Source organism: Haliotis asinina, chromosome 12 (genome assembly GCF_037392515.1).
Source record: "Haliotis asinina isolate JCU_RB_2024 chromosome 12, JCU_Hal_asi_v2, whole genome shotgun sequence".
NCBI lineage: Eukaryota > Metazoa > Mollusca > Gastropoda > Lepetellida > Haliotidae > Haliotis > Haliotis asinina.
The window spans coordinates 5,531,555-5,555,585 of NC_090291.1; the positions used below are offsets into that span (position 1 = coordinate 5,531,555).

A 24,031-nucleotide genomic window follows, 5' to 3' on the forward strand; every position below is an offset into this window, starting at 1 on the left:
TGCAGGTGAAAAGTACAAGAGATTTCTAGAGATGTGGACAGGTATATTTTCTGTCTTTGATATCGTCTACGACTAATGGACATGTGCCGTTGCACTGTATTTACATACTGTAATGTAAAGTGCCTACAGAAATATGAATAAAACGAACTAACAAGTCATAAAGAGCGTAGATTTATTTTTAACATTGGTGACTGGTGCATATCGATTAAATCACCTGTAAAGTGAACATTTACTCACAACAATAATGTTTTGTTCAGGAAAACATTGTCTCGAAAGTGTTAAGAGCCTGAATAACAGGAGATAATGGATGACTACCTGAACCCTTTAATCCTAACCAGGGTTAGATGCCTAGTCGCTTCATACTTAAATCTGTAACAATTAGCGCGTGCGTGTGTGTGTGTGCGTTTATACATGTGTGTATTTGCAATATTATACGCATATTTCTTTGTATGTACATATAAAATAATATTTACCACAAAATACAGAACAGGTAGAACGAGGGTAAATGTACTCACTAACTTCAACTGTTCTACACTAAATGTTGGAACAAATCCCATACTATTAACAGATACCGTTTGCATATGAACTGATGTATTTAAAATTAATTTGTAATGTTCAAAGGGTTATTGCTATGAAAACATTATTATTGTGAAAACTAGTGAATTATGAGCATTCTTTACACTCAAATCCAGTTGTTCTCACGTTCTCATGCTATTCAGCAAGTTGAATGCGTGATCCTTGTGCATTCATCTGGAAAAGAATTCCAGTTGATTCCTGATTCCATATATGCGTGCATGCGTGCGTGCGTGCGTGCGTGTGTGCGTGCGTGTATTTTAAACAACTTGGCCAGCAGTATGAGCTGAGGACACAGTCAGCTTTATCTTATCACCTTGAAACATTATCATTTAATCTATGTCTTTCGTGGTATAATTAGTGGCGTAGATCGATGCTCATTGTATCGGTCTCTGGATCTGGACTCGATCAGTTACACAGTGCCAGCATATAGCTTGAACATTGCTAAATGAGTCCTTAGATCAGAGGAGAAACGATGTAGATCTGTTTCTTTGAGGGTGAAATGGGCATTTCGACAAAAAAAAAACAAATATATCACCATTTGATGCATTTGTTTGGGTTGCCCTTAGAAACACAATATGGCCTCTCGCTCCAGAAAAAAAGATTTACATGGCCCAAACTTCAGCCTACAGGTGTTGCTAAATCCAGGGAAGGTTACCTATATTCTCTTTGATTGTGTACATCTGACAATATGACGACTGTAAAACATGCCGGAACACAGTGCTGGTATTGGCATACAGACTGCGATACCATCTATCACCACACTAAAATTTTAGTCGCTACGATTTTGCCAAAGTACTTTGCACTGAAGCTAGATATAAGGGTGCGACACGAGGCGTGTCACGATACTTAAACATTTAATTCCAGCACCAACTATAAAACACATTAAGATAAAAACACAGAAAATGTTTAAATGACAGAACAGAAAACATAATACTATAGGAACAGTAGAACTTGTAGAAATCCAAATGCATTCAAACAGTAGCTTTAAAAAAAACATGGTTTCCACGAACAAAACATTATCATAGGCTATTTTAAAAGAGTACAGAGTTGTGGGCAGTGCTTCATACACTTCTGGGTGTTAATTTCAGTGTATTTACATGGTCAGTCTATATATAGCCATATGCCGAGCTCGTATACATGTACAGTGATTTCAAGTAAACATAACCAACTGTTTTATAAGTATTTCGTCAATGTCCGGTAACGTTGATCAATGTTCATTCGGAAACGTGACAAGTTCATACACAGACCTTGCGAGCGTCATGTCTGACACAGTATTTGACCCACGAATTTCCGAGAAAGCTTGTATTTATGAAGAGGAAAAGCATGCATATTTTAATCATCAAACATCTTGACGGATATCGCAATTCGGTAACATTCAAGGTTAAGCATCGATGCCCATTTGAAGTATCGGAATATACGATAATGTAAAACCCTGTATCGATTCACTGTATCGTCAGACCATGGATCGATGCGTATCAAAGAATCGTTACACCACAGTTCGACAACAGTTTTCACGGACACACAATAAATAATAAACAAGAATCTGTCTTTGTACTGTCTTTGTTTTCAGAAAATCAGTCCGCAAACTATTTAGCGTCTTGGAGGTATTGGATGAACAGGATAGGGGTTCCCTATTGGTTTAAACTCAACATCGTCATAATGAAAGGCTTTCGGTCCGACAAATCGCAAAGCCTGATCAGTTCGTAGTATTTCCGGGGAGGCCAGTACGAGAACTGCAACCCGGAGTCCATATTTCACTTTTTCGGTGGGAATAGGCTCGGCTGTGTCTGCATCAACCATGGTGATGAGATCTGGGACCGAGGCCAGTGCCTTCCCTGCTTTCTTCTCGGCATCCAAGGGGAAAATAACCAGATTTTCATTCTGAAATTCAACCAAGACGGTTTGCTCAGCGAATGAATCAAGGCCGTCTATCAGAACTCTACCCCTGTTGAATCCACCACTTGTTTCCCTCTGCACCTCGCTTATTTTACCAGTTAAGATGTGGAAGGATCTTTCTGCTTTCAAAATGGCCTCGATAGGGGAAGTCTTTTCCACTCTGGCCCTCAGAACAGCATTACCAACGCTCCACACGTGGCTGACGGAATACAGAACTGTTTTTTCCATAATAGTGGGTTTGTTGAGAGGACTGAGGGACAGCCCAGCTGCACATCCCATCCCAATAACTGTATCTCTGAAGTGATTTTCAAGATGTTTCGGTGAAGGTGCTTGCAGCATCACAGCTCGTGTGCCTCTGTCATCCACCAGAGCTGCAGGGTGAGCAGGGACTCCATATATATACGGACAGAACATCTGCAATTCTGGAAAAGCCCTTCCCATTCCATCAGAATCAACAACAGGCAGACCAAGGTCAGCAGCCACAAGAAGAGGTTCTATAGCGTTCATTCCTCCTATCTCAGCAGACATAAAAGCAATTATCCGTTTTGGCTGTTCCACTGCTAACCTTGTCTGGTAATTCTCTATATAGGCCCTCCCATCCTTCATCTGGATTTCAGCTCCCTCTGAATTCTTCAAAATGCCATCCTTATATCCACCAATTGTATAAAGATCTTCCATACATCTGAACGCTCCGGTAGTTTCGTTGGAGGACACCAGTTGTTCATATATAATCAGAGGAGCCCCCATGAATGCTACTGTAGCAACAAGATCGTTGTCAGAATCTGCCTGTTCATATAGTTTTTCTGGAGAAATAATTCGTATTTTCTTGCCTTTCCGCATATACGCAAGAGCCCTGAGTCGGCCAATGTGAGGACTTCCGCCACCGCCACACCCAAAAATACCTGCACCAATCACAATTGCTTCCAGGTCCCATTCTGAGAGAATCCATTCTCCGGTAATAGGGTCAATTTGAGGATCCATTGGGTGTTTTGTAGCGTCTCCTGTCTCACTGTCATCACCTAACCTTTTCCCAGTTGAAGTACCTGTTTGCTTTTCAAGTTTGACAGACATTGATTCGCCTTTACCCAAAGGAATTGGGATCCACTCTATCGCATGGGCAGATTGCAATTCCTCCAAATTTCCGATTGTCTTTATTCTTATTCTCACTGCTTGTCCTGGGATATAGGAGAGTGTCATGTCCTCCTTCTGTGTAATTTCAATGGATGACGGGTCAGCACCGCACTCTATTGCCATGTCCTTAGCTTTACGCACTGCATCTTCTAATGCAATATCTCTGGCTTTGGCAAAGAAAGGCTTTCGAGCTTGTTCCACAGTAAGATCAACTTTCTTTTCATCTACATCATCCGGGAGGGCCGCTACAGCGACTTCAACAGCTTCATCCATCTGATGTTTATCCACAATATCCTGGAGACACACGACACTATCATAGCTGCCAGACACTTGGCTTAGTGCAGCACCAATGGCGTTAGCAACTCCTGAATGTTCGGGGACTATGACTTCAGAGGCTCCTTTTATTTTCTGATTCCTGTCAACTAAAGCACTCCCGCCACCCACCAGAAGGACAGGTACAGTTTCCCCACTCAGTTTGACCATATCGATTGCATCTTCTATCATAACCACTATCTTTGCTAGTACTTTGTCAACCAATTCCTTGGATAAATGCTCAACATATCTTTCCTCTCCAAGTTTCATCAATCCAGCAGCAACAGCAACATCAGATGTAGTTAAGCTTCGTGCAGAATCGGTGTCACCATTACCAAATATGAAGGCTTCATTCTTCAGATTGAACCCAGCACTGAGCGGTCCAATAGTAACTGAACCCTCTGGGCTTTCTGTGACATACGACCCTCCACCAAGGCCAATACTGAGAACGTCCGGCATTCGGAAGTTTGTCCTGATCCCTCCAATCTTTACGTGAGTTGAAGCTTCTCTTGGAAACCTGTTCTTCAGAACTCCTACATCTGTGGTGGTGCCACCAATATCCAGAACAATGGCATCCTGGACATCTGATAAGAAAGCCGCTCCTCGCATGCTGTTTGTTGGTCCGGATGCAAAGGTGTACACGGGGTACAGTAGAGCTTCATTAGAGCTGATGATGGTGCCATCGTTTTGAGTCAAGTATATTGGACATGATAGACCAACACTTGCTAGTGCAGTTTGAAAACCTTCAACTGTTTTCTTGCAAAGTGGTTTCAGACACTCGTTTAGAATGGCAGCATTCTCTCTTTCCAGTAATCCAATATGTCCAATCTTGTGAGAAAGTGTAACTGACGCTTCTGGGAACGTGTCTGCGATAATTTTAAGAACTGCTTCTTCTTGGTCGGATTTCACGGGAGAAAATATTCCTGACACTACAATATTCCTGATATTGTTTACCTTTATTTGATAAAGGGCGTCAGTAATCTGTTTCTCATCCACAGGGTCAATCTCCTTACCATCAAATCTATAACCTCCATTAAGAAGGTAAACACTGTCACATATGGTTTCTCTGAGATCTGGGGGAAAATCGCTGAAAGGTGGAAGAGCTAGAGACGCTGTGCCACAAAGGCGTATCACAGAGACCCGAGCAAGTCCTCTACCCTCTACAACAGCATTCACGAAGTGGGTAGTACCAATGTTGACCTGCACTACCGCCACCCGATGTCCCTTGTCTGTTGCCTGCTGGAGAACGGCATGGACGGCATTTCGGACACCGGAAGTGACGTCCGCCGACGTCAACTCCTTCACTGTGGCTATCACAGTGGAGTTGTTCTTGCCTTTGCTGACAATCACAGCGTCGGTGTTGGTACCACCAACATCGACACCGACCACAACGGGAATCACTGGACTAGTCTCTTCAGAGTTCATCTTCCTGACCTGAAAAAGTGAAATTTGGTGGAGAGTGATTCATCCAATAACGTTTGATCAATATAATGCATACATATTATTCTGTCATATTTTCATTGTAAATGAGATCCATGAAGAATCCGGGCTAGAATAGCCCATGCTTGTCGTAAGAGGCGACTAAAAGGATCGGGTGGTCAGGCTCGCTGCCATGGTTGACACATGTCATCATATCCAAATTGCGCAGATCGATGATCTGTGTTCATGCTCATGACTGGATTGTCTGGTCCAGACTCAATTATTTACAGACTGGCGCCGTATCACAGGAATATTGCTATGCGCGACGTGAAACTTAACTCACTCACTGTTTACATAATGAAGAAGCATGAAACAAGTAACCTGTGAATGCACTGTCAACACATAATTGTTTTACTTCTTCCTAACAAAAAATTCCACATCCTCCAATCTTACGATGTTAAGTCTTTTAAGGCACTGGCCGCATGCCTTTAGAGCAAAACGTGATCAAGCTAATATGCAGTAGTACCGTTAAAGGTGGTGATGAGTCAATGAGTTTAGTTTCATGCCGCTTTTAGCAATATTCCAGCGATAAAATTCCATAAACGATCCACCGCAGAATCTGTTCCCTTCTGGAGTGAGTATGGTTTAATACCACATTTAGCAATATGCCAGCAATATCATGGCGGTCAGCACCAGAAATAGGTTTCACACATTGTACCCATGTAGGGTACTGAACACGGGTAATCGGCGTGACGAGCCAACGCTTTAACCACATGACTACCCTACTGCCCCTTTAAGGCAGTTGCCCGTGTATTATATGTTATATTTAATTACCGTTTTGCTGAATGACTGATTCTCTGCCTGTACAACGTCCGGTCGAATCAATGTTGCCTCAACCTGAACCTCATAATGGATCGATTCTCATGCTGTTGATCACTGGATTGTCTGGTCCAGATTATTTACAGGCCTCCGCATAATTCTTCACATGGCAAAGTGGGTTCATTATTACCGTACAACTATAACTAGTAAACTAAATCTCCTTTAAACTATCTCTTACGGTTTGGGAACTTTCGAATATCTTCTAAAACATCCTCTGTCGAGGACTGTATGTTTGATAACACTACCTACCTGGTTTATCTACAGTGGCGAGAACGACTGTCATTTGCTTTCATTATTGCAGAATGCTGCATGAGGCTTGTATAGACCTACGGTTTGGGAACTTTCGAATATCTTCCAAAACATCCTCTGTCTAGGAGTGTATGTTTGATAACACTACCTACCTGGTTCATCTACAGTGGCGAGAACGACTGTCATTTGCTTTCATTATTGCATAATGCTGCATGAGGCTTGTATAGACCTACGGTTTGGGAACTTTCGAATATCTTCCAAAACATCCTCTGTCTAGGAGTGTATGTTTGATAAAACTACCTACCTGGTTCATCTACAGTGGCGAGAACGACTGTCATTTGCTTTCATTATTGCATAATGCTGCATGAGGCTTGTATAGACCTACTGCTGGTACATTGCTGCGAATCACCCAGTCTGAACGTTGATTTTGAACCAGCTTGGTTTACAAGAAACTATATTGATAAATTTACCAACTCTAGTTGCGACAAATTTACATCTGCCGCTAAATCCACTTTCGGTTGTAAGCGCTCTGTCAAGAAAACATTCACATCAAAACCATTAAAGGATGTCAGCTTGCTGAAATATCTAATGGTAACCACCATGTCAACACACACCAAAAAGCGTACATGCTGCAGGTTATATATCAGTGTTACATGTGGGTTTTCGTTTGGTGAGAGATCAGGGTCAGTGACCGGTGTATTTTGTAAGTCACATCTAACCGTAACAGTAGCCGTTATCTGATTAACAAATCATGCAGTTTAGCGGTCTCGCGTTTCATTGGACGATCATAGGTCGCTCAAAGGTTACCTGACGCGACCTCCTACTGGCTTTTGTTAGACCCCCAGTGAAGGAGTGTAACGAAGAACACGGGGTTAACGTACTTCGACTGTTCGTAACATGTACTAGCATATCAGTCATGTGTTAAACGTCACGTCACGCCTGTTTTCATGTAACACTGGTGTTCGACATGGGAGAATCTGGTTTCTATTTGCTTTATATACATTTAAATGGTCTTGATTCCTTCCTTTGTAAAAAGAATATACGAGGTTTTACTATGAGTTACAATAATTGTAAATGGCTTAATTGATATGTATATTAAGCTGCTGGTTTTACAATAAGCAAATAATACTCTTCTACTGGTAGAAAGCGTTGGAGATATACAGTTAACTTTGGATAAATTATCTGAATATTGTGTTTTATGGAAAATTAAAATTCAGATTAACAAAACTGAGATTATGATAGTTTCAAAAGTCTATGTAACTAATAAATTCAAATTTGTAATTTTTTATGATGAAGTTGAGGTTGTTCGAGAATATATATATTTGAGAATATTATTTAATGCTACTGGTAAATTCTCAAATGCAGTTAAGAGACTTTCGGAACAAGCTTCAAGAGCCCTGCTTACCATCTTCAACATTATGAGAAATCTACAAATACAAGTCGATTATCAAATTAAACTTTTCGATCAATGCGTCCTACCAATTCCACTGTACGGTTCGGAAGTGTGGGGCTATGAAAACTCTATCATATATCATGCTGAAATAAACGCACCAAACGTTTTGTAAATATATTCTTAAAGTAAAACAGTCTATTCCACATTTTATGGATTATGGTGGATTGGGCAGATACCATATTGATGTTCACATAAAAGTAAAAATCATCAGCTACTGGTGTAAGGTTATAATTGAAATTAGTAAATTCTGTATATCCCCGCGTTCTGTATAACATTATGAAGTTTAGATCATCTCTCCAGAATGCTGATTTCGACCAACTAAAAGCAGTCAAAAGTATTCTTCAAAACGTCGGACTCCCTTACATTTATATTTGGCAATCACAAACGTTCCCTAGCATCCACTGTCAAAACTTCATTAATTGACCAGTTCAAACAATCATGGTATGAAGATGCCCAAAATTCATCTAAAAGAAAATATTATCATTTATATAAAATTTCACTTAGTACCTTTCAGACCACCAAAACAAAATTAAGAACTTCTATTCATAGATTACCCATTGAAACGGGACGATGGTTTAATGTTGATCTAGAAAACAGAACATGTACAATTGTGAAAATAATGTTATTTGTGACGAATTTCATGTTATTTTATCGTGTACGCATCTTAATGTGGAACGTACGAAGATACTCCAAAGTTCTCTTTGTAATAACCTGCATGTAGAGAAATCTACCTCACTTATGAAATCAGATTATAGCCCTCTAGTATTGAAACTATCGATTGCGCTAAAACTGCTCAAAGTCTTTTCTAAAATTATAACCAGTATATCTCATCATATGTTACTGCATCTTCAATGACTGTATGTTCTCTATATCATCCTGATTTACGCGAATAAACTTCTCGTCCGTTCTTTCACAAACCCGTTGAGAATACTTTCAAAACGGTCAGCCAAGGTTATTGTCCAGATCTGGGTAACTATTTGCAGATTAGACCAGTTCGTGTGAAGTTTAATTTAAAGGGGCACTGATGCGGAGCGAATAATGTTTCTCACCAACTGTCTAATTACGAATCCCAGCAGTAAATTGGTCAGAACCCTCTCCCTCGACCGTGACGGACAAAAGGACTGGGCTTCTGTCCTCAGAATTAGCAGAATTTCTTCACCCTAAAAAGTGAGGAGGCCGGATGCCCATCACATGCCGTTATTTAAAAATATCCATGGTATTCTTTGTCTGATATCCCAGCAGTATTTTTTTCTGATGCCTGGATGGCATAGTGACTGATCCAATTTGATCCTATTTCTGTGTTTTTTACCTCGATATTTAATCATGTTATGTGAAAATATGATGTCTACATACACGTAGCAAGTAATTTGTTTCATATAAGTCCCAAAGATTGCAAAGCTTTATATTTTGATAGTTTTGAGGGTTGGCCCGCTTGTCATAGCAAACATCATACGTAAATTTTGGTAGCTATGACCCTGGTTTATTATCTATCATAATAAAACACACAGTTGATTTATCTGAATTCGTAAACTAATAACGGCTTTGCCATTGATAGAGAAATCTGAAAATGTTCTTACGTAGAAAAACTGATTATACCCAAGTACACAGCAAATACGTATGTGCATTTTTTATGTACGAAGTTCCGTTGGTGGGCTCAAAACAGTTTCTACCCAAAAGTGTTTTCAGGCTGCATGCGACACAGGGATTGCATCTTCCTTGCTGTAACTCACGTTTGATGGTATAAACCTACACATGTTATTTGTCATCATTCGCTTGATGGTCAGTTAATGAATTTATAACGGGTATAAATAGTGGTAACACCACTAAAATTACTCGACATAGGTTCCCATTTGGCGTTTCTTCTGTCTGGAGTAAATACTTAACATTATAAATTAAGGTCTGTAGTGGCATATGTATTGCATGTTATGTAATATGTGCATGTAAGTGATGCAAGAGAGTTTATCAGCTGAGTTACAAAAACAAACATCGATCAAAGGATTAACCGAGAACACACTGATTGATTAATTACTTCCACAGCGGATTTGTCAAAAGGCATTGTTCATGAGTGTAGATTTACGTAATCTATACTGAATACACCCTGTCGTAAAGTACGAGTGTAAAAACAACATCCGTCCTACAAAGAATTAACCGCCACTGCCTTGATTTATTGATTGTTGCTCATTAATGGCTAACTAATGGCGGACATCGTGCAATTAGTTGCCAGGTGTGCTGTGCTGGGTGACCAATGAGATTACGTATACACCAGTGTAAAAAATTCTCAAACGATGTTTCCCTTTTTCGCATATTAGACTGTTGAAAGACACAAGATATAGAGCAGGATTATTTACCAGCTGCAGTTGAATGGAATATGGCTCTTTTCGTCTGTCTGAAATTTAATATTTGCATTTTGTTTTAATTTATTTCTTGTAGCATTCAGCAGAATCCGTATTACAGAAAACTTTACACTAGGTCGCGAATAGGGTGTGTGTGAAATGTGATTCACCATGGCAATCTATACAATGTTTAGATATTAAAATCATCTTATAAATTCACTCTTAGTATAAGCAGACCGTATGGGTTGTTTAAATTAACTTTCAAAATGCATACAAACGTGACAAGGAACCAATTAGGTTTATAAATCAAAATATAAAGACCTATACTGACTTCCTTGTTTTTCAGTCCGAACAGTTATTTTTATATCACTGGCAGATAAGTAAATTTCAAGGTATTTTATTTGCTTTCACAATAACGACGTAAAATGACTACATCTTTGTTGATCAGTCTACACATAAACTATCAAATGCGCAATGCGCATATGGGAGGTGAACTATCTGGGATATCATCCGGGCACTCACAGGAAAACAACAATAACAAACGAAACCACCAGTCCACGGAAGTTGCTCCGCATCAGTGCCCCTTACCTAAATTGATAAAATCCAACAAACCAAGCGGGTAAAGCCCTCACAACCACGCACAGATGCCAGATAGGCTTGTTCCCCAGTAGCTACACTTACCTGTACAGTTGTGAGTTACTCCCATCTAAGACTACACCAAGGCAGATATAAGATCATCAGGTGTTTCACAAGTCACAGGTACAAAGATCACGCAAGGTGCCCAACATGACAGTCGTTCGTACCCCATGGCTATCGTATGCATGTCCGCAGTAGTGTCATATGTACTGCTAGCAGGACATTTTCCGATGGCGATTCAACATAGGATTTACTACCTCGCCATAGGGACCACGTTCCGACCCGACCACGGCCGTGACCCCTGAGCTCCGGTGACCCCGGTGTCACGTGCTTTATACACATTTAAATGGTTTTGATTCCTTCCTTTGTGAAAACAATGTACGAGGTTTTACTATGATTCACAATAATTGTAAATGGCTTAATTGATATGTATATTAAGCTGCTGGTTTTACAATAAGCAAATAATACTCTCCTACTGCTTGAAAGCATTTAAGTTATACAGTTAGCTTTGGATAAATTATCAGAATATTGTGTTTTATGGAAAATTAAAGTTCAGATTAACAAAACTGAGATTATGATAGTTTCAAAAGTCTATGTTACTAATATATTCAAATTTGTACTTTTTTTATGATGAAGTTGAGGGTGTTCGAGAATATATATATTTGGGAATATTATTTAATGCTACTGGTAAATTCTCAAATGCAGTTAAGAGACTTTCGGAACAAGCTTCAAGAGCCCTGCTTACCATCTTCAAAATTATGAGAAATCTACAAATACAAGTCGATTATCAAATTAAACTTTTCGATCAACGCGTCCTACCAATTCCACTGTACGGTTCGGAAGTGTGGGGCTATGAAAACTCTATCATATATCATGCTGAAATGAACGCACCAAACGTTTTGTAAATATATTCTTAAAGTAAAACAGTCTATTCCACATTTTATGGATTATGGTGGATTGGGCAGATACCATATTGATGTTCACATAAAAGTAAAAATCATCAGCTACTGGTGTAAGGTTATAATTGAAATTAGTAAATTCTGTATATCCCCGCGTTCTGTATAACATTATGAAGTTTAGATCATCTCTCCAGAATGCTGATTTCGACCAACTAAAAGCAGTCAAAAGTATTCTTCAAAACGTCGGACTCCCTTACATTTATATTTGGCAATCACAAACGTTCCCTAGCATCCACTGTCAAAACTTCATTAATTGACCAGTTCAAACAATCATGGTATGAAGATGCCCAAAATTCATCTAAAAGAAAATATTATCATTTATATAAAATTTCACTTAGTACCTTTCAGACCACCAAAACAAAATTAAGAACTTCTATTCATAGATTACCCATTGAAACGGGACGATGGTTTAATGTTGATCTAGAAAACAAAACATGTACAATTGTGCAAATAATGTTATTTGTGACGAATTTCAAGTTATTTTATCGTGTACGCATCATAATGTGGAACGTATACGAAGATACTCCAAAATTATCTTTGTAATAACCTGCATGTAGAGAAATCTACCTCACTTATGAAATCAGATTATAGCCCTCTAGTATTGAAACTATCGATTGCGCTAAAACTGCTCAAAGTCTTTTCTAAAATTATAACCAGTATATCTCATCATATGTTACTGCATCTTCAATGACTGTATGTTCTCTATATCATCCTGATTTACGCGAATAAACTTCTCGTCCGTTCTTTCACAAACCCGTTGAGAATACTTTCAAAACGGTCAGCCAAGGTTATTGTCCAGATCTGGGTAACTATTTGCAGATTAGACCAGTTCGTGTGAAGTTTAATTTAAAGGGGCACTGATGCGGAGCGAATAATGTTTCTCACCAACTGTCTAATTACGAATCCCAGCAGTAAATTGGTCAGAACCCTCTCCCTCGACCGTGACGGACAAAAGGACTGGGCTTCTGTCCTCAGAATTAGCAGAATTTCTTCACCCTAAAAAGTGAGGAGGCCGGATGCCCATCACATGCCGTTATTTAAAAATATCCATGGTATTCTTTGTCTGATATCCCAGCAGTATTTTTTTCTGATGCCTGGATGGCATAGTGACTGATCCAATTTGATCCTATTTCTGTGTTTTTTACCTCGATATTTAATCATGTTATGTGAAAATATGATGTCTACATACACGTAGCAAGTAATTTGTTTCATATAAGTCCCAAAGATTGCAAAGCTTTATATTTTGATAGTTTTGAGGGTTGGCCCGCTTGTCATAGCAAACATCATACGTAAATTTTGGTAGCTATGACCCTGGTTTATTATCTATCATAATAAAACACACAGTTGATTTATCTGAATTCGTAAACTAATAACGGCTTTGCCATTGATAGAGAAATCTGAAAATGTTCTTACGTAGAAAAACTGATTATACCCAAGTACACAGCAAATACGTATGTGCATTTTTTATGTACGAAGTTCCGTTGGTGGGCTCAAAACAGTTTCTACCCAAAAGTGTTTTCAGGCTGCATGCGACACAGGGATTGCATCTTCCTTGCTGTAACTCACGTTTGATGGTATAAACCTACACATGTTATTTGTCATCATTCGCTTGATGGTCAGTTAATGAATTTATAACGGGTATAAATAGTGGTAACACCACTAAAATTACTCGACATAGGTTCCCATTTGGCGTTTCTTCTGTCTGGAGTAAATACTTAACATTATAAATTAAGGTCTGTAGTGGCATATGTATTGCATGTTATGTAATATGTGCATGTAAGTGATGCAAGAGAGTTTATCAGCTGAGTTACAAAAACAAACATCGATCAAAGGATTAACCGAGAACACACTGATTGATTAATTACTTCCACAGCGGATTTGTCAAAAGGCATTGTTCATGAGTGTAGATTTACGTAATCTATACTGAATACACCCTGTCGTAAAGTACGAGTGTAAAAACAACATCCGTCCTACAAAGAATTAACCGCCACTGCCTTGATTTATTGATTGTTGCTCATTAATGGCTAACTAATGGCGGACATCGTGCAATTAGTTGCCAGGTGTGCTGTGCTGGGTGACCAATGAGATTACGTATACACCAGTGTAAAAAATTCTCAAACGATGTTTCCCTTTTTCGCATATTAGACTGTTGAAAGACACAAGATATAGAGCAGGATTATTTACCAGCTGCAGTTGAATGGAATATGGCTCTTTTCGTCTGTCCGAAATTTAATATTTGCATTTTGTTTTAATTTATTTCTTGTAGCATTCAGCAGAATCCGTATTACAGAAAACTTTACACTAGGTCGCGAATAGGGTGTGTGTGAAATGTGATTCACCATGGCAATCTATACAATGTTTAGATATTAAAATCATCTTATAAATTCACTCTTAGTATAAGCAGACCGTATGGGTTGTTTAAATTAACTTTCAAAATGCATACAAACGTGACAAGGAACCAATTAGGTTTATAAATCAAAATATAAAGACCTATACTGACTTCCTTGTTTTTCAGTCCGAACAGTTATTTTTATATCACTGGCAGATAAGTAAATTTCAAGGTATTTTATTTGCTTTCACAATAACGACGTAAAATGACTACATCTTTGTTGATCAGTCTACACATAAACTATCAAATGCGCAATGCGCATATGGGAGGTGAACTATCTGGGATATCATCCGGGCACTCACAGGAAAACAACAATAACAAACGAAACCACCAGTCCACGGAAGTTGCTCCGCATCAGTGCCCCTTACCTAAATTGATAAAATCCAACAAACCAAGCGGGTAAAGCCCTCACAACCACGCACAGATGCCAGATAGGCTTGTTCCCCAGTAGCTACACTTACCTGTACAGTTGTGAGTTACTCCCATCTAAGACTACACCAAGGCAGATATAAGATCATCAGGTGTTTCACAAGTCACAGGTACAAAGATCACGCAAGGTGCCCAACATGACAGTCGTTCGTACCCCATGGCTATCGTATGCATGTCCGCAGTAGTGTCATATGTACTGCTAGCAGGACATTTTCCGATGGCGATTCAACATAGGATTTACTACCTCGCCATAGGGACCACGTTCCGACCCGACCACGGCCGTGACCCCTGAGCTCCGGTGACCCCGGTGTCACGTGCTTTATACACATTTAAATGGTTTTGATTCCTTCCTTTGTGAAAACAATGTACGAGGTTTTACTATGATTCACAATAATTGTAAATGGCTTAATTGATATGTATATTAAGCTGCTGGTTTTACAATAAGCAAATAATACTCTCCTACTGCTTGAAAGCATTTAAGTTATACAGTTAGCTTTGGATAAATTATCAGAATATTGTGTTTTATGGAAAATTAAAGTTCAGATTAACGAAACTGAGATTATGATAGTTTCAAAAGTCTATGTTACTAATATATTCAAATTTGTACTTTTTTTATGATGAAGTTGAGGTTGTTCGAGAATATATATATTTGGGAATATTATGTAATGCTACTGGTAAATTCTCAAATGCAGTTAAGAGACTTTCGGAACAAGCTTCAAGAGCCCTGCTTACCATCTTCAAAATTATGAGAAATCTACAAATACCAGTCGATTATCAAATTAAACTTTTCGATCAACGCGTCCTACCAATTCCACTGTACGGTTCGGAAGTGTGGGGCTATGAAAACTCTATCATATATCATGCTGAAATGAACGCACCAAACGTTTTGTAAATATATTCTTAAAGTAAAACAGTCTATTCCACATTTTATGGATTATGGTGGATTGGGCAGATACCATATTGATGTTCACATAAAAGTAAAAATCATCAGCTACTGGTGTAAGGTTATAATTGAAATTAGTAAATTCTGTATATCCCCGCATTCTGTATAACATTATGAAGTTTAGATCATCTCTCCAGAATGCTGATTTCGACCAACTAAAAGCAGTCAAAAGTATTCTTCAAAACGTCGGACTCCCTTATATTTATATTTGGCAATCACAAACGTTCCCTAGCATCCACTGTCAAAACTTCATTAATTGACCAGTTCAAACAATCATGGTATGAAGATGCCCAAAATTCATCTAAAAGAAAATATTATCATTTATATAAAATTTCACTTAGTACCTTTCAGACCACCAAAACAAAATTAAGAACTTCTATTCATAGATTACCCATTGAAACGGGACGATGGTTTAATGTTGATCTAGAAAACAGAACATGTACAATTGTGAAAATAATGTTATTTGTGACGAATTTCATGTTATTTTATCGTGTACGCATCTTAATGTGGAACGTACGAAGATACTCCAAAGTTCTCTTTGTAATAACCTGCATGTAGAGAAATTTACCTCACTTATGAAATCAGATTATAGCCCTCTAGTATTGAAACTATCGATTGCGCTAAAACTGCTCAAAGTCTTTTCTAAAATTATAACCAGTATATCTCATCATATGTTACTGCATCTTCAATGACTGTATGTTCTCTATATCATCCTGATTTACGAGAATAAACTTCTCGTCTGTTCTTTCAAAAACCTGTTGAGAATACTTTCAAAAGGGTCAGCCAAGGTTATTGTCCAGATCTGGGTAACTATTTGCAGATTAGACCAGTTCGTGTGAAGTTTAAAGGGGCACTGATGCGGAGCGAATAATGTTTCTCACCAAATGTCTAATTACGAATCCCAGCAGTAAATTGGTCAGAACCCTCTACCTCGACCGTGGCGGACAAAAGGACTGGGCTTCTGTCCACAGAATTAGCAGAATTTCTTCACCCGAAAAAGTGAGGAGGCCGGATGCCCATCACATGCCGTTATTTAAAAATATCCATGGTATTCTTTGTCTGATTGTAACAAAATATCCCAGCAGTATTTTTTTCTGATGCCTGGATGGCATAGTGACTGATCCAATTTGATCCTATCTCTGTGTTTTTTACCTCGATTTTTAATCATGTTATGTGAAAATGTGATGTCTACGTACACGTAGCAAGTAATTTGTTTCATATAAGTCCGAAAGATTGCAAAGCTTTATATTTAGATAGTTTTGAGGGTTGGCCCGCTTGTCATAGCAAACATCATACGTAAATTTTGGTAGCTATGACCCTGGTTTATTATCTATCATAATAAAACACACAGTTGATTTATCTGAATTCGTAAACTAATAACGGCTTTGCCATTGATAGAGAAATCTGAAAATGTTCTTACGTAGAAAAACTGATTATACCCAAGTACACAGCAAATACGTATGTGCATTTTTTATGTACGAAGTTCCGTTGGTGGGCTCAAAACAGTTTCTACCCAAAAGTGTTTTCAGGCTGCATGCGACACAGGGATTGCATCTTCCTTGCTGTAACTCACGTTTGATGGTATAAACCTACACATGTTATTTGTCATCATTCGCTTGATGGTCAGTTAATGAATTTATAACGGGTATAAATAGTGGTAACACCACTAAAATTACTCGACATAGGTTCCCATTTGGCGTTTCTTCTGTCTGGAGTAAATACTTAACATTATAAATTAAGGTCTGTAGTGGCATATGTATTGCATGTTATGTAATATGTGCATGTAAGTGATGCAAGAGAGTTTATCAGCTGAGTTACAAAAACAAACATCGATCAAAGGATTAACCGAGAACACACTGATTGATTAATTACTTCCACAGCGGATTTGTCAAAAGGCATTGTTCATGAGTGTAGATTTACGTAATCTATACTGAATACACCCTGTCGTAAAGTACGAGTGTAAAAACAACATCCGTCCTACAAAGAATTAACCGCCACTGCCTTGATTTATTGATTGTTGCTCATTAATGGCTAACTAATGGCGGACATCGTGCAATTAGTTGCCAGGCGTGCTGTGCTGGGTGACCAATGAGATTACGTATACACCAGTGTAAAAAATTCTCAAACGATGTTTCCCTTTTTCGCATATTAGACTGTTGAAAGACACAAGATATAGAGCAGGATTATTTACCAGCTGCAGTTGAATGGAATATGGCTCTTTTCGTCTGTCTGAAATTTAATATTTGCATTTTGTTTTAATTTATTTCTTGTAGCATTCAGCAGAATCCGTATTACAGAAAACTTTACACTAGGTCGCGAATAGGGTGTGTGTGAAATGTGATTCACCATGGCAATCTATACAATGTTTAGATATTAAAATCATCTTATAAATTCACTCTTAGTATAAGCAGACCGTATGGGTTGTTTAAATTAACTTTCAAAATGCATACAAACGTGACAAGGAACTAATTAGGTTTATAAATCAAAATATAAAGACCTATACTGACTTCCTTGTTTTTCAGTCCGAACAGTTATTTTTATATCACTGGCAGATAAGTAAATTTCAAGGTATTTTATTTGCTTTCATAATAACGACGTAAAATGACTACATCTTTGTTGATCAGTCTACACATAAACTATCAAATGCGCAATGCGCATATGGGAGGTGAACTATCTGGGATATCATCCGGGTACTCACAGGAAAACAACAATAACAAACGAAACCACCAGTCCACGGAAGTTGCTCCGCATCAGTGCCCCTTACCTAAATTGATAAAATCCAACAAACCAAGCGGGTAAAGCCCTCACAACCACGCACAGATGCCAGATAGGCTTGTTCCCCAGTAGCTACACTTACCTGTACAGTTGTGAGTTACTCCCATCTAAGACTACACCAAGGCAGATATAAGATCATCAGGTGTTTCACAAGTCACAGGTACAAAGATCACGCAAGGTGCCCAACATGACAGTCGTTCGTACCCCATGGCTATCGTATGCATGTCCGCAGTAGTGTCATATGTACTGCTAGCAGGACATTTTCCGATGGCGATTCAACATAGGATTTACTACCTCGCCATAGGGACCACGTTCCGACCCGACCACGGCCGTGACCCCTGAGCTCCGGTGACCCCGGTGTCACGTGCTTTATACACATTTAAATGGTTTTGATTCCTTCCTTTGTGAAAACAATGTACGAGGTTTTACTATGATTCACAATAATTGTAAATGGCTTAATTGATATGTATATTAAGCTGCTGGTTTTACAATAAGCAAATAATACTCTCCTACTGCTTGAAAGCATTTAAGTTATACAGTTAGCTTTGGATAAATTATCAGAATATTGTGTTTTATGGAAAATTAAAGTTCAGATTAACAAAACTGAGATTATGATAGTTTCAAAAGTCTATGTTACTAATATATTCAAATTTGTACTTTTTTTATGATGAAGTTGAGGTTGTTCGAGAATATATATATTTGGGAATATTATTTAATGCTACTGGTAAATTCTCAAATGCAGTTAAGAGACTTTCGGAACAAGCTTCAAGAGCCCTGCTTACCATCTTCAAAATTATGAGAAATCTACAAATACCAGTCGATTATCAAATTAAACTTTTCGATCAATGCGTCCTACCAATTCCACTGTACGGTTCGGAAGTGTGGGGCTATGAAAACTCTATCATATATCATGCTGAAATGAACGCACCAAACGTTTTGTAAATATATTCTTAAAGTAAAACAGTCTACTCCACATTTTATGGATTATGGTGGATTGGGCAGATACCATATTGATGTTCACATAAAAGTAAAAATCATCAGCTACTGGTGTAAGGTTATAATTGAAATTAGTAAATTCTGTATATCCCCGCGTTCTGTATAACATTATGAAGTTTAGATCATCTCTCCAGAATGCTGATTTCGGCCAACTAAAAGCAGTCAAAAGTATTCTTCAAAACGTCGGACTCCCTTATATTTATATTTGGCAATCACAAACGTTCCCTAGCATCCACTGTCAAAACTTCATTAATTGACCAGTTCAAACAATCATGGTATGAAGATGCCCAAAATTCATCTAAAAGAAAATATTATCATTTATATAAAATTTCACTTAGTACCTTTCAGACCACCAAAACAAAATTAAGAACTTCTAATCATAGATTACCCATTGAAACGGGACGATGGTTTAATGTTGATCTAGAAAACAAAACATGTACAATTGTGCAAATAATGTTATTTGTGACGAATTTCAAGTTATTTTATCGTGTACGCATCATAATGTGGAACGTATACGAAGATACTCCAAAATTATCTTTGTAATAACCTGCATGTAGAGAAATCTACCTCACTTATGAAATCAGATTATAGCCCTCTAGTATTGAAACTATCGATTGCGCTAAAACTGCTCAAAGTCTTTTCTAAAATTATAACCAGTATATCTCATCATATGTTACTGCATCTTCAATGACTGTATGTTCTCTATATCATCCTGATTTACGCGAATAAACTTCTCGTCCGTTCTTTCACAAACCCGTTGAGAATACTTTCAAAACGGTCAGCCAAGGTTATTGTCCAGATCTGGGTAACTATTTGCAGATTAGACCAGTTCGTGTGAAGTTTAATTTAAAGGGGCACTGATGCGGAGCGAATAATGTTTCTCACCAACTGTCTAATTACGAATCCCAGCAGTAAATTGGTCAGAACCCTCTCCCTCGACCGTGACGGACAAAAGGACTGGGCTTCTGTCCTCAGAATTAGCAGAATTTCTTCACCCTAAAAAGTGAGGAGGCCGGATGCCCATCACATGCCGTTATTTAAAAATATCCATGGTATTCTTTGTCTGATATCCCAGCAGTATTTTTTTCTGATGCCTGGATGGCATAGTGACTGATCCAATTTGATCCTATTTCTGTGTTTTTTACCTCATATTTAATCATGTTATGTGAAAATATGATGTCTACATACACGTAGCAAGTAATTTGTTTCATATAAGTCCCAAAGATTGCAAAGCTTTATATTTTGATAGTTTTGAGGGTTGGCCCGCTTGTCATAGCAAACATCATACGTAAATTTTGGTAGCTATGACCCTGGTTTATTATCTATCATAATAAAACACACAGTTGATTTATCTGAATTCGTAAACTAATAACGGCTTTGCCATTGATAGAGAAATTTGAAAAGTTTCTTATGTAGAAAAACTGATTATACCCAAGTACACAGCAAACACGTATGTGCATTTTTTATGTACGAAGTTCCGTTGGTGTGCTCAAAACAGTTTCTGCCCAAAAGTGTTTTCAGGCTGCATGCGACACAGAGATTACATCTTCCTTGCTGTAACCCGCGTTTGATGGTATAAACCTACACATGTTATTTGTCATCATTCGCTTGATGGTCAGTTAATGAATTTATAACGGGTATAAATAGTGGTAACACCACTAAAATTACTCGACATAGGTTCCCATTTGGCGTTTCTTCTGTCTGGAGTAAATACTCAACATTATAAATTAAGGTCTGTAATGGCAAATATATTGTATGTTATGTAATATGTGCATGTAAGTGATGTAAGAGAGTTTATCAGCTGAGTTACAAAAACAAACATCGATCAAAGGATTAACCGATAACACACTGATTGATTAATTACTTCCACAGCGGATTTACCAAAAGGCAGTGTTTATGAGTGTAGATTTATGTAATCTATACTGAATACACCCTGTCGTAAAGTACGAGTGTAAAAACAACACCCGTCCTACCAAGAAGTAACCGCCACTGCCTTGATTTATTGATTGTTGCTCATTATTGGCTAAATAATGGCGGACATCGTGCAGTTAGTTGCCAGGTGTGCTGTCCTGGGTGACCAGAGAGACTATGTATACATGTACACCAATGTAAAAATTTCTCAAACGATGTGTCACTTTTTCGCATATTAGACTGTTGAAAGACACAAGACATAGAGAAGGATTATTTACCAGCTGCAGATGAATGGAATATCGCTCTTTTATGTGGATATTGACGGATACATTTCTGAACGAGGTAATAGCCTGACATTGTTGCTATATCTTTCGTCTGTCTGAAATTTAATATTTGCATTTTGTTTTAATTCTTGTAGCATTCAGCAGAATCCGTATTACAGAAAGCATACACTAGGTCGCGAATAGGGTGTGTGTGAAATGTGATTCACCTTGGCAATCTATACAATGTTTAGATATTAAAATCATCTTACAAATTCACTGTAAGTATAAGCAGACCGTATGGGTTGTTTAAATTAAATGCATACAAACGTGACAAGGAACTAATTAGGTTTATAAATCAAAATATAAAGACCTATACTGACTTCCTTGTTTTTCGGTCGTAACAGTTTTTTTCTATCACTGGCAGGTAAGTAAACTTCAAGGTATTTTATTTGCTTTCATAATAACGACGTAAAATGACTACATCTTTGTTGATCAGTCTACACATAAACTATCAAATGCGCAATGCGCATATGGGAGGTGAACTATCTGGGATATCATCCGGGTACTCACAGGAAAACAACAATAACAAACGAAACCACCAGTCCACGGAAGTTGCTCCGCATCAGTGCCCCTTACCTAAATTGATAAAATCCAACAAACCAAGCGGGTAAAGCCCTCACAACCACGCTCTGATGCCGTCATATTCCACATATTCTTTAAGGTGCCAGATAGGCTTGTTCCCCAGTAGCTACACTTACCTGTACAGTTGTGAGTTACTCCCATCTAAGACTACACCAAGGCAGATATAAGATCATCAGGTGTTTCACAAGTCACAGGTACAAAGATCACGCAAGGTGCCCCACATGACAGTCGTTCGTACCCCGTGGCTATCGTATACATGTCCGCAGTAGTGTCATATGTACTGCTAGCAGGACATTTTCCGATGGCGATTCAACATAGAATTTACTACCTCGCCATATGGATCACGTTCCGACCCTGAGCTCCGGTTACCCCGGTGTCACGTGATGACCCACAGAGGTATTGTGCGAAATTGCACAAGTGCTATAAATATTTTGTCATCCACAAAAATCTCTGATTGAAGTGTTTCATTGTCGCACCACGTGATGCATTATTTTGACCTTATGCACAACTGCACAAGTGATATAAATATATATATTTTCATGCGTACACACGAAATCTCAGAATGAAATATTGTGCAGAGTTACACCAACTCTATAAATAAGCCTGCAAGCCAGTAGGGTTACACAAAACCTATAACAATATATATATAAATAATCAGGGGAGTTGTATTTACTCGCGCTACAAGTACCGTCGATTGTTTTGGTTTTCTGTTTTTTCTAGTTACAACAGATGTCTGAATATTCGTGGAGTGTGGTATGTATAACACCGCCTAAGCACAGACTACGTTACGGTGAAGAAGTCGATTCATAACATCATGAACCACCTTCCCAACAACACTTGACTGCTTAGAAGATGCCACATGCGCATTAAATGATACATATCGACACCCCTTAAAACTTGCGTAAAATTAGATCATGTTTTGACAGCCGTTTACACTTTTGTTGCTTCTATAATACGCAGGAATCACAGATCATGTAGAATTTGTACTGTACTAAGAAAGTGAAATCCCAAATATGACATATGTTGCATTTGACCACTTTCTAAATGGCATCGTGTAATCACAGCTTTCGGCCGTGGGAGCCGTGCCAATTTACACTCATCAGAGGGGTACACAAAGTACGCAGTCTAGACTACCAGTTGTCCGACTTTCATTTTTGTGGAAGTCGCGGTGGCTGAGCGGGCTAGGCGGCTGACTTTGTGTGCTGGCGATTAGGTGCCTGACTCTGAGAGTGCGGGTTCGAATCCCGGATGGGACTCAACCGAAAAAAGTACTAGAATTTGTACTGTACTAAGAAAGTGAAATCCCAAATATGACATATGTTGCATTTGACCACTTTCTAAATGGCATCGTGTAATCACAAAATGCAACATGTAAAGATAACCTGTCTGTTAAAGTGAATTACCTGTCTTTCAAACATAGCCTCGACCAAAAGTGTTAAGTCTCTGTTCGGCCCGACTTGGCCCGACCTCTCAAAAGCACCTTACGCCTCACAGATGTATCTCAAATTCTATTTAAATCCATAGTTTAGTATCATATCTACCAAAATACGGCTTTACAGAGTTTCAAAGCGTTGTTTTTGAAACAAACACGTTGCTTAAAGTGAACCCTATTTTCTATACACTCTCAATAAAGGCACAGTATCACAAGCTTACGAGTCCGGCTTGGCCCGAGCTGTCAAAAGCAGCTTAAACTTAACCCATGTATCTTGAATTGTAATTAAATCCATAGATTAGATCTACATGTACCTAAATATCCCCTTTTCATGTTACAAAATGCAACATGTAAGGAAAACCGGCCAATTAAAGAGAAACCCTTTTCGCTCTCCATTCTCAACACAGC

At 38.4% G+C, this 24,031-nt stretch overlaps 1 protein-coding gene across 2 annotated transcripts; it reads right to left on the reverse strand.

Annotated features, from left to right (window-relative positions):
• Positions 1-158: 158 nt before the first annotated feature.
• LOC137258927 (uncharacterized) lies at positions 159-22,569 on the reverse strand. Of its 2 annotated transcripts, none has more exons than XM_067796621.1 (2): positions 22,308-22,569; positions 159-5,349 (listed from the first exon to the last, which is right to left on the reverse strand). In XM_067796621.1, exon 2 carries the CDS (start codon positions 5,338-5,340, stop codon positions 2,167-2,169), a length of 3,174 nt encoding a protein of 1,057 aa, XP_067652722.1. In that variant the 5' UTR covers positions 5,341-5,349; positions 22,308-22,569; the 3' UTR covers positions 159-2,166. The 2 variants fall into 2 exon arrangements, with proteins under 2 accessions (XP_067652722.1, XP_067652723.1); XM_067796622.1 differs by lacking the exon at positions 22,308-22,569 and adding an exon at positions 10,930-11,086 and having other exon boundaries at positions 809-5,349.
• Between the last annotated feature and the right edge of the window lie 1,462 nt (positions 22,570-24,031).

Bases quoted from the DNA above. Each gene is read 5' to 3' on its own strand.
- LOC137258927 (XM_067796621.1), bottom strand. From the start codon at position 5,340: ATGAACTCTGAAGAGACTAGTCCAGTGATTCCCGTTGTGGTCGGTGTC.